The sequence below is a fragment of the Chiloscyllium plagiosum genome, unplaced genomic scaffold (assembly GCF_037043375.1).
Source record: "Chiloscyllium plagiosum isolate Xiang-an unplaced genomic scaffold, Cpla_swu_hap1 HiC_scaffold_27, whole genome shotgun sequence".
NCBI classification, from domain to species: domain Eukaryota; kingdom Metazoa; phylum Chordata; class Chondrichthyes; order Orectolobiformes; family Hemiscylliidae; genus Chiloscyllium; species Chiloscyllium plagiosum.
Window position 1 is genome coordinate 86073923 of NW_028270165.1, and position 12272 is coordinate 86086194.

Here is a 12272-nt window from a genome sequence, read left to right on the forward strand (position 1 = left end):
GGGAGGGGATGAAGGTGATAGGTCAGGGAGGAGAGGGTGGAGTGGATAGGTGGAAAAGGAGCAAGGCAGGTCGGACAAGTCTGGACAGTGTTGCTGGAGGTTAGAAACTAGGATGAGGTGGGGGAAGGGGAAATGAGGATTTCGAAGCTTCTCTTGCTAATATACCACTTGCCTTGCTGATTGCTTGCTGCTCCTGTCTGACAACTGGCAGTGACTGACGTAGAAGGACGCTGAGGCCCCTTTGTCCATCCACACATCATTCCTGATGAAGGGCTCATGCCCAAAACATTGACTCTCCTCCTCCTCAGTTGCTGCCTAACCTGCTGTGCTTTTTCAGCGCCACAATATTCAACTCTGATCTCCATCATCTCACTTTCATCACATCTCAACATATCACCATTTAAACAATGCGCCTCCTCTCTGCGTTTTTTTTTTAAACATCAAGAGCTATAGATTGTGTCACTGCATTTGCCATGTGTTTGCAAATTGAGACACAGACCTGGATCAACTTTTCCAGAGTCCGTCCCCCCGCCGCCCCACGATTCACTCTTTCCTTTCAGTTGCTGCAAGTTAACAATTGAACCCCAGAATGAAACAAAAAATGCAAAAAGTGGTGAGAAACAGACTGTTGTACTCACAAAAGTTAGACAGAGGAAGGAAGTTACAGTCTGGGGTGAAGTTCACAGAGAGAGGAGCAGCAGCAGCTTCAGAGCTCACGGTCCAACCTCCACATTTCGACAATGGCCGGCTCTGGTTGGCAGGAGGACCAGTCTCCTTCCGGTCCTCCAAGGTTCTCCATTGGTCCATGGAAAGGAGCTGATGCGCAGTTTCTGCGGGCACCAAGCGCAGAACATGCGCAGTGCTTTGCTGACACTGGCGGTCATGCGCAGTGCTTGCTGACACCGCGGAGCATGCTCAGTGTGCAGGAATTTGTTACAAATTTTAAAGTTAAAAATCACAATACACCTGGTTATAGTCCAACAGACTTATTTGGAAGCACTAGCTTTCACAGCGCTGCTCCTCCATCAGGTGGTTGTGGAGTATAAGACCGTAAGACACAGAATTTATGATCGTATACTCCACAACCGCCTGATGAAGGAGCGGCGCTCCGAAAGCTAGTGCTTCCAAACAAGCCGATTGGACTGTAACCTGGTGTTGTGTGATTTTTAACTTCGTACACCCCAGTCCAACAGGGGCACCTCCACATCATGACAAATTTTAAGTGTCCAAATGCGAATACGAGAGAAAAATACCAAAGCAAATTTTGTCGAAATGTTTTTCCCCTGTGCCTAGACATGGTATTCCTTTTGCATTTTGTCTGGCTGCTCAACGTTTCTGTCGTTTCCCCAGGGTAGAGGTATTGCAAAACTACAGGGTATAGGTTTAGGGTGAGGGGAAAAGATTTTAAAAGATTTACAAGACTCGGAATATAACATTCACCCCTTACTGGGCGAAAGTGAGGACTGCAGATGCTGGAAATTAGGGTCGAGAGTGTGTGCTGGAAAAGCACAACAGGTCAGGCAGCATCTGAGGAGCAGGAGAATCGACGTTTTGGGCAAAACCCTTCATCAGAAAATAGCCATGGGGAACTGCAGGGCTGTAGCGTAATCGAGTGTGTCTGGGTGGGATGCTGTTGGGAAGGTCGGTGTGAATGGCCTGCAGGGATGATATGCCTTAGCCATGCTTATATTGAGAAATGGTTACCCCAAATTTGCTGTGGGACGAGTGTGTTCCAGTTGGTGGGTCACTGACACCAGTCCTGGATTTGTGCTGTCTTTCGCTTCCCATTCTGCCCCTAGTCCATTTTCTCCCCACCCACTGCCCCCGCCCTTTCTCCCTTCTTCACACTGCACCCCGATTCTCTCCCCAATCCTCTGAACCCCAGTCATTCTCTACTCCCCAACCTCTGTCTCCTCTCCATTTCTCTCCCTTCTTCACCACCACCAGTGCCCCCGTCCGTCCTTTCTCGTGCGTCAGCCCTCTTTGATCTGGTGGCCGAGCAGAGGCTGATAGCCATGTTTAGAACACATGATAATGGCCTCAGCCGAGACCCTGGGTTCACATCACACTACAGGAGACCCAGCTACACAATACACTCTCACACACAAGCAAACTCTCTTACATACTCACACGCTCGTGCAGACCCTCTCTGATAGACATGCTTTCTCTCAGACACACAGTAATACATGCCCACACTCAACCCTACGCATACACCATCTCACATGCTTATACTCCATCACACACACACTGTACCCAGCATGCACACGCACACACACGCTCTCTCTCTCATGCATGCACTCACATATAGAAGTCTTTGGGGTGAATCTGCGTTTGCAGTATTATATATTTGGATATAGAACCAGTCTCACTCAAGATTAGGATACAGATAGACCCTACCCTCACAGCTTTCATGCATTGTCTGACCTGAGGTGTCACCTCCTTTTATAGAACCTTAAGTTACCTGGAGAATGTGACTTTTAAAAAGTTCTGGGATTTACAGATTAATGAACCGAAATCTACAACCCGTTTTAAAAGATGAAAGACTCAACAGCAATCTAGGTTTCTTCAATATAACATTTATGTTACATGACACTATAATCTTTTATTCTATATTCTGTGTCTTATGATCCTCCTCCACAGCAACTACAGCTCCAAGGAGATCTGTCCCAACTTTCCAATCTGTCCCAACTTTCCAATCTACCTTCAGAACTGACACACCTCAGGCACGGCACCATTCACGTCAACCTGTTGATACCCTGAGACCAACGAGCCACATGCCATGGACGCAGTCAGCTCCATAAGCAGCTGAGACTTGCTCAGTACGAAATACATTGTACATTGCTCCCAGAATTTCAAGCCGCAACGAGTTTCAAGAACATCTGCTTCTCAGTCTGTCTCCTGCTCCCAGGACACTGCTGTTTGTCCCGTCCCCAGGGACCGGGCTCTCTCCAGTAGCGGATAATTGAACCATTTTGTTTCTATTTGCAAGCTGTGCTGGTGGAAGGCAGAGCCCATTCGCTCTTCTGCTCTCTCTCACTATCACTTGGGGTAGGAGACGTCATTGACACGAATGCATCAAATGGCAACTTTGAACTTGTTCCAAAGGTCTGTTATCGGAGAAATGGCAAGGTGATGTGCTATCGGGACAGACAGAAATGGACACCGGAGACTCTTCCCTCAGGTAAATTGATATGAGTGCCTGCTTGTGCAGCCTGCTTGGTGTTCAGAATTTGTCTTGACACAGCAATCCTGCAGAAAGTCTTTTGTTACACGGGCGTCTGTTTCTTTACCACAGGAAATGGACGAAGAAAAGCAAGTCATGTGTTTCAACTTCACCACCTGAGGGAAGAGGTTTCACACTTGAGATCAGAACACACCGACAGAACAGGACAAGACAACTCAGAGCTCCACATGGTGCCAGCGCAACTGTGTAAATCTGACCCTAACCACTCTCTGCACGAAAACGTTCTTCATAATGTTATTTTTACTTCCTCTCCTCGAGACACTGCCTAATTGTTAGCGATCATTTCAGGCGTGGTACCATTTTCACTATATTATTTTCTCTGTCTAAACCCCTCATGTCTTGTAAAACGTCAACTGGGCCAGATTTCAAACTTCTGTCTCCAAGGAGAGCTGTCCCAACTTTCCAATCTGCCTTCATTATTGACATTCCTCATACACGGCACAATTCACGACAACCTGTTCAGCGCTGTCTCCAATCACCTGCTCTTCTGCTGTCTCCCTCTCTCTGAATCACTTGGGTAAGTGGTGTCAGTTTCACTAAAAAGGCCCTGACCATGCGGTTGCCTGACACTTAATACATCACCCTGTTCCCTGGCCAACATCTCTGTTTCAGGCTTGGAGCAGTGTTCTAGCTCCAGATGAAAGAACAACACCTCATTTTCCACTTGCCGAATCGTTGAGGATCCTTTCAGGTGTGGGAGCATTTTCACAACATTATTTCCTGTTTCTGGGTCCCTCATGACTTGGAAAAGTTCGGTTCTCCGAGGAGAGCTGTCCCAATTTTCCAATCTACCTTGATTGCTGACATTCCTCAAACACTGCACCACTCACGTCAACCTGTTGAACACTATCTCCAACCATTTCACTTCCCTGTTTTCCGCCTCATTCGTACTCCAGACAGCCCAACCTCGTTTCACGAAGGCGTTTTTTGAGAAAATTAATCAGGGAGTTTTGCACAAGTCAAGTTAAAAAACGCGGACTCGCCCGCGATTTGAACCCGGGACCTCTCGCAATTCGGCATAGTAAAGGACCCTAAGCGAGAAACATACGCCTAGACCAACGAGCCAGAGAGCCGGCACGCCGCTAGCGCCCCACACCGCTTGCGCGACCTGAGACTTGCTCAGTATGAAATACATTTGAGATTGCTCTGAGAATTGCAAGCGGCAAAGAGTTTCCTGAACAACTGCTTCTCATTCAGTCTCCCTGCTGCTGTTTGTCCCGTCCCCAGGAACCGGGCTCTCTCCACTGGCAGATAATTCAACATTGGGCCAGTATATCACTGGGAACTATTTATGTCCAAGCTTTTTTCGGAAGCATATTAGAAGGCTAGGTGCAGAACAGAGCGCTGTTATACCGGAAAGCTGCTAAAGACGACATTGAGTGAATAGGAGAGAATGCTTTCTCAGCTGGGTTATGGTCCCAACACGCACCCGTTGTGCCAGGGGTTCCACCTCGGTTCCACTCTTCCTTCACTCGCAACACCCCACACCCACCTCCCGTGGTGCCAAGGCACTTTCCCCTGCAACCGCCGAATGTGTAACACCTGCCCATTTACCTGCTCCCTCCTGAATATCCAAGGGCTCAAACATACCTGCCAGGTGAAGCAGCACTTTTGTCACAACCTAGTCCACTGCATTCGCTGCTCACAATGTCGTTTCCCCAGTGTAGCATGAAGCATAAACTGGGTGACTGCTTCGCAGAACATCCCGGTTCTGCCCGCGGAAAAAAGGCCCTGACCTTGCGGTTGCCTGCCACTTTAACACATCACCCTGTTCCCTGGCCAACATCTCTGTCTCAGGCTTGCAGCAGTGTTCTAGCTCCAGATGAAAGAACAACACCTCATGTTCCACTTGGAGACCTTACAGCCCTCCGGTCTTCAATATCGAGTTCCATCACTTTAGGGCCTGAACTCCCCCATGTCCTTGACCCCTACCACACAAACGACTCCTTGTTATCACCTCGTCTGCTATGACACACTACGTATTGTTAGCCGCCAACAGTCTCCATTAACAGTTATTCGCCCTCCCACGCGGATCGTTATTCACTCCCACGTCCTTCCTATTGTTCTCTCTGTGAGCTGGCGGCAAACACAGCAATGTACATTGGAGACTCTGAGCCAGCTGAAACTTGCTCAGTTGAAGTACATTCCACATTGCTCCAAGAATTGCAAGCAGCAAAGCGTTTCCAGAACATCTGCTTGTCATTCTGTCCCCGGGGCAGAATGGCCACTTTGTCTCATCCCCAGGAACTGGACTATCTCCACTGGTGGATAATTAAACCATTTTATTTCTACTTGCACGTTGTTCTGGGGGTGGGACTGGGTGTAGAGTGGGGGGCGGGTAGAGTCCATTCGCTCTTCTGCTCTCTCTCTCTCTCTCTCTGAAACCCTTGGGGTGAGAGGTGTCAGTTACATTAATGCGGGGAACATGAACAACTTTGATTGTGAACTTTCTCCAAGGGTCTGTTATCGGAGAGATAGAAAGATGCTGTGCTGGCAGGACAGAAAGAAATGGACACCGAGGACTCTTCGCTCAGGTAAATTCACATTGTTGTGCAGCCTTCTTGGTGTTCAGAAATCGTCTTCACGCAGTAATCTTACGGAAAGTCTATTGCAAAGTGGGCATCGCTTTCTTTGCTGCGACTGCGCAGCAGTTAACATCTGAGCCCCAAGTATCCCAGATGAAGAGAATCCGAGTGAAACCTTCACTCACTGAGAGTCATCCCCACGGCCCTGAGCTGAGGGACTGCAGGCAGTCCAACACGGAAGGGACGGTTAAAAATGAAGCAGTTTTGCTCCCTCAGCCTCTCTGTCCCAGAGACAGGCAGTGGGACGGCATAAACACGTAGCATCATTCTCGCGCAGACAGAAGCCGTTCAGCCCATCGCGTCCACGGCGACTGTCTGTCACTTCTCTCTCTCTCTGAGGTTATTCACAATCGGTGGTATCCGTCCTAATAGTAGGGGGCTATGTCTGAGTCGTGATGCGGTTTCTGACATGCTTGTCATTCTCGTCTGAACCAGGGTGGCGAATTACTGCAAGGAATGGACAAAACCGCAAGGCATGTGATTCAACTTTACCAGCTGATTGGCATCGCAGAGAACTGGGTTTGCGATTCGGTTCAGAGGAAACAGACGAATACCAGAATGCCACTGAGACCTCTAAAATCAGGCCACTTGATTTGACAAGTGCATCGATATGCGACGTTTGGTAAGTGAATGCAACTTGCAGAAGAGAGGACCGATCTTACTCGAGGTGACGTAGAACAATAGCAGAGAATGGTTTCGATCCATCGACCTCTGGGTTATGGGCCCAGCACGCTCCCGCTGCGGCACTCCGCTGCCGCACGCAGCATCCTTTCCACAGAACACTTCAGGTTTTCGTCTGGCACGCGGCAGGCACGTTCGAGTCTGATGTCAAAGACCTCCACTGCTGCCGTGTAATATGCTGTTTCGCAGACGTATGGAGGCTGTGTAAATATAAACTTATTTCTAAATTCCCACATTCTGTTGGTCGAACTGTGATTTCACACTGAATCACAACATGTGTCACAGCGCAGACGGAGGCCATGCGGCCCACCTTCGCTCTGCTGGTTCTACACTTAAGTAAACGTGTGTCTCTGTTCGTTTCATTCTCTCGCCTTCTCAGCGTAAATCTGCACATCTGAACGTGACCACCGAATTCCCTTTTGTGTCCATTGAATCTTACTCTTTGTCAATGACAGACAGGGACTTACTGACCCTAACCACTCCCTGTACGAAAACGTTTTTCCTAATGTTACTTTTACTTCTTTTCATTATGACTTTAAAATTCTGCCGAATTTTTGAGGTAGAGGTAAACAGCCAAAGATAATCACCGTCACTGCTTCCCTTCAATCGACTCAACTTTGTGAAACAGTATCTTTCACTGGCAAATCACGCCTCTCACTGTTCGAGTCTCATTTCCAAACACTTGGCTCATCGCCTCAAAAGCAGCTCTGCGGGTATCTCTTGTTCCACCCTGACAGGCAGTGGGTTGCAGATTCCCGACCAGTCCCAATGTGATTGAAATATTTCAACCCCTCCACTGGTTTGCATCTTTAAAAAAGCCGTGGAACAATCTCCCTTTCCTTTTGACGACAGTTCTCAACTGTAGTCGGCAGGGTTCACACCTGCGTGGTGAAACCGCAATGGATTTCATGTCTATCGCATTCACCTCTCGGCCCACCAATACAGAACCACACTGACAGCTTCATTTCCCAGGTCTCTCTGCCTGTGGAGCTGAGAAAGAGTGAATCATTGCAGAGTTTGTTTGAATCCAATCATTTCACAGGTTTCGAAAGGGTTAAATATCTGCTCATGGCGAGTCAGAAAGATGAAATGGACGTTCAGTTAAAAAGAAATACAGAAATTGCAGGAGCAACTCAGCAGGTCAGGCAGCATCTGTAGAAAGAGAATCAGAGACAACATTTCAGAACTTTTTTTTTCCTCATCCAGGTGCAGCCAAACCCACTGAGTTGCTCCAGTAGTTTCGCTTTCTGTCTCGGACTGTTAGCATCCGCAGTCATTTACTTTAGAAATTCAATCAATTCAGAAACCCCTTTGTGCTTCCTCAGTGGAAAAGATTTCCGTTTGGGAAACATTTTCCTGACACCAATAAAAACGCGCAACTTTGCAGCCAAGAAAGCAGCAGGAGCGTGAACAAAAAACACGCCGGCCCTGCGTAGCCTCGAACCACGAACCATCCGTTTACGAGCCGAACGCGCTGACCAATTGCGCCACAGACACAGGCCCGAGCATCACGAGCACAGTCTCGTTGAGGAAGCTACTATTCAATTCATAATTCAACCTGCCCCGCCCACAATTACCATTGTCTTCTATCAGTTCAAACACAGCGAATACTGCAGAAAGCCAACGGGTCGAACTGCATCTGTGGAAAGGTAAACAGAGCCGACGTTTTGAGTGTGTTACGGTTTTTGTTCAGAACTCAGTGTTTTGCCTCTTCCCGAAGTTGGTCCAGGTCTGTGTCTCAATTGGCAAACACATGGCAAGTGCAGTGCCGCAATGTGAAGTTATCGCCTTGGCTGTTTAAAAAAAAGCAGTGCATTGTTTAAATGGAGATATATTGGAATGTGGAGAAAGTGAGGACTAGAGGTGAAAGTCGAAAAATGTGGCACTGGAAAAGCAGAACAGGTCAGGTAGCATCTGAGGAGCAGGACAGTGAACGTTTCGGACACAAGCCCTTCATCAGGAATGATGTATGAATGTACAAAGGGGTCTCAGAGTCCCTTCACACCAGTCAATGCCAGTTGTCGGGCAGATGCAGCAGGCATTGAGCGAGGCAAGTGGTATATTACGAAGAGGAATTCAGTTCAGAAGTGGGGTCATTAAACATATTCAAGGCTAAATTCATCTGAGTTTTGAACAACAAAGAAGTGGATGGTTATGGGGGGAGGTAAGAAAATGGTTTTAAGACCAGTACAGGTCAGTCACAGAGTCAGACAGCACTGAACAGACCCTTCATCCAACTCGTCCATGCTGAGTATGTTCTCAAACTAAACTCGTCCCACCTACCAGTGTTTGGCCCATAAACCTTCGAACCTTTCATATTCATGTACTTATCCAAATGTCTTTTAAACGTTGTAACTGTACGTGTATAAAATCATGAGGGGTATGGATAGGATAAATAGGCAAACTCTTTTCCCAGGGGTGGGGGAGCCCAGAACGAGAGGGCATGGGTTTAGCATTAGAGGGGAAAGATACAAAAGAGATCTAAGGGGCAACGTTTTCACGCAGAGGATTGTACGTTTATTGAATGAACTGCCAGAGGAAGTGGTGAAGTCTAGTACGATTGCAACATTTAAAAGGCATTTGGTTAGGTATATGAATAGGAAGGGTTTGGAGGGATATGGGGCCGTGTGCTGTCAGGTGGGACGAGATTGGGTTGGGATAGTTGGTCAGCATGGACAAGTTGGACCAAACAGTCTGTTTCTGTGCTGTACATCTCTGTGACTCTATGACTTCTTCTGGACATTCATTCTGCACTCAGACCACTCTCTTAAAAACGATCCTTGTTCTGTCTTTATAAAATCTTTCTCTACTCACCTCAAAATATTTGCTCCCTGATCCTGAAACCCCCAGCTGAGGGAAAGGACAGCTGCTGTTCACCTCATCCGTATCCCTCATGATTTTATAATCCTCTATATGCAGTGCGTAGTGGCTCATTGAAATAATGTCCTGATGCAGCTTCGTTTGTGGGTGTTGGGATGATTGCTTCTGTGGTTAAGCACTTGGTTTGCGTGTGTTGTTTTTCTGTAGACGCTAGTGTGAAGTTCCCTATTGACTGTTCGCTCTTCTGTGACATCTAAGAATGGCACTTTGTTGTTGTTCTCCTCCTCCTCAAACCAGGAGCCCCCCTCAGGCCATAGTCTCACTACTTGGAACACCAATATACAGACTAGTCAAAGGCCTCCACTGAAGACTAAAACACCAAGTCGAAGATTCACGCCACTCCATTTTCTCCATCGAAGAATTCCTGAACACCAAAGACACTAAGTTAGAAGAGGATGGAATAATGCTGTCCTTTGACATAACAGCCCTGTTCACATCCATTAACATCAACGTGGCCAAAGAAAACTGGAGACACTACTCGAAGAACCAAAGACACAAACACAGCACCAACTTCATCAGCAAAGATAGCACTATCCAGCTCGTGGAACTGTGCCTTAACCACCCACTTCATATTCAGTAACAAGCCCTACAAACAAATAAACGAAACACCCATGAAACCACCAGTATCAGGATTCCTAGCAGAAGCAATAATGCAGAGTCTCAAACCAACAGCCCTTCCAACGATCCAAACCAAACTTTGTGTCCACCACAGTGATGACACTTTTGTCATCAAAACATGAAGTAAATTAGAGGAAACCTACAACACCATCAACAATATCCTTACTGGCATAAAATTCACAAAAGAGGAGAACAACAACAAAGTGCCATTTCGAGATGTCACAGTCGAGCGAACAGTCAATGGTAAATTCAAAACAGCGTCTACAGGAAAACAACACACACGAACCAAGTACTTAGCTACAGAAGCAATGATCCCTACACATACAAACAAGCCTCAATAAGGACACTATTTCAACGAGGCAATACACACTGCAGTAGCCAGTAACGACGAAGATCAATAAGTAACTGTACAGCGCATTTGAGGAGAATGGGTAGGCAAAAGAACCACTGAAAAATACTCCCCTGACCGGGAATCGAACCCGGGCCGCAGCGGTGAAAGCGCCGAATCCTAACCACTAGACCACCAGGGAGACAGCAGCGCTTTCTCACAGCTCTAATGTAAATTGCTTCCCTGCCCGGAAATCGAACCTGGGCCACGATCATGAGAAGGCTTCTACCAATGTCAATGCCATTGCTCCCGATGCGGTCTCCTCTACATTGGGGAGACTGGAGACTCCTCGCAGAGTCAAGTCACAGCGCTTGAGGGAACATCTCCACGACACCCGCAGCAATCAACCCCATCACCCTCTGGCCCAACATTTCAACCCCCCTCCCACTCTGCCGAGAACATGCAGGTCCTGGGCCTCCTCCATCGCCGCTCACTCCCCACCCAATGCCTGAAGGAAGAACGCCCCACCTTTCGCCTCGGATAAATTCAACCCCAGGACATCAATGTGGACTTCACCAGTTTCCTCATTTCCCCTCCCCGCACCTTACCTCAGTTCCAACCTTCCAGCTCAGCGCTGTCCTCATGACCTGTCCTACCTGCCAATCTCCCTTCTCAAGTGTTCGCTCCACCGTCCTCTCTGACCTGTCACCTCCATCCCCACCCCCATTCACCTATTGTACTCTTTGCTACCTTCGGCCCAGCACCCCCCAATTTATCTCGCCATCCCTGGAAGCGTCCTGCCTCTATCCCTGATGAAGGGCTTAAGCCCGAAATGTCGATTTTCCTGCTCCTCGGAAGCTGTCTGACCTGCTGTGCCTTTCCAGTACCACTCTGATCAAAACTCTGGTTTCCAGCATCTGCAGTCCCCACTTTTGCCTACCCAATAAACCCAGTGTGACGATTTCACATCAACAAACTGACACTAGCAGACACAACGTCTGCAGAAACCCTAGCCACATTACTTTACATTAAAGACATCTGTGAAATGATTTCCAGATAACTCAACCCTTCAGCATTAAACAACGGCTAGTGAACCTTAAATATCCTATACAAACAACCCGCAAACGAATGTTATTTACAAAATACCATACAAAGAAATCCATGAACTCTGCCGCACAGTTCTCTGTGGCAAGAAATGCTGGGATGAGATAAGGAAGATTTTTTTCAGCCAAAACGAATCGGCACTAACTGGACAGCCATTGAAAATCAACGCTGTCAGGCCAGGATGGAAGACCGGAAAGGATAATCAGTTTTCTTATTTCCTGAAGATTTACAAAGCTGAGACTGGGTTTTGGTGTTTGTTCCCTTTCCACTCCCAGAAGCCGCAGTTGTTGGGGCGGTGAGTTGGGGAAAGTGAAATGTGCCCGTGAGCAGCGTGTGGGGCTCTTTCAGCTTCCCCTCCTCTGACAGCGCTGTGACGTGACTTTGATGTTCTCAGGGCCACTTACTGACGCGAGACAGTGAAAAGAGTCTCGTTCCTGCAGATCAGGAATTCAAACCGTATGCCGGCTTCAGGACAATGAGAAAGATTAATTGGGGTGTGTGAAGAAGCTGTGAGCTGCATTTCAAACATGTAGGTGGAGTCACATGCGTCATCCATTGCGCCCCTGGCACTGTGCGTACCTGACGCCGCCATGCTGCAGACTTCTGACGTTATACGGACATGCGCAGCAATGGGAACATTCACAAGGTGAACAGCCAAAGATAATCACCGTCACTGCTTCCCTTCCATCGACCCAACTTTGTGAAGCAGTATCTTTCACTGGCAAATAAAACACCTTTGTCCTCAGGTGCCTGCTTCATTTCGACCACGACTTCACGCCCCTCACTGTTCTCGTCTCATTTCCAAACACTTGGCTCATATCCTCAAAAGCAG

General features: G+C 47.8%; 1 protein-coding gene and 1 non-coding gene across 2 annotated transcripts in view; both read right to left on the reverse strand.

Annotated features, from left to right (window-relative positions):
- Positions 1-12272, reverse strand: part of LOC148144852 (uncharacterized) — a 152977-nt gene that overhangs the window by 101217 nt on the left and 39488 nt on the right. Inside the window, exon 2 of the mRNA XM_087975445.1 lies at positions 732-750. Within this exon, the coding sequence (XP_087831571.1) occupies positions 732-750 (19 nt within the window). The remainder of the gene's footprint in view (positions 1-731; positions 751-12272) is intronic.
- trnae-uuc (transfer RNA glutamic acid (anticodon UUC)) lies at positions 10467-10538 on the reverse strand. Its single transcript has one exon. It is a non-coding gene; the product is annotated as a tRNA-Glu (tRNA).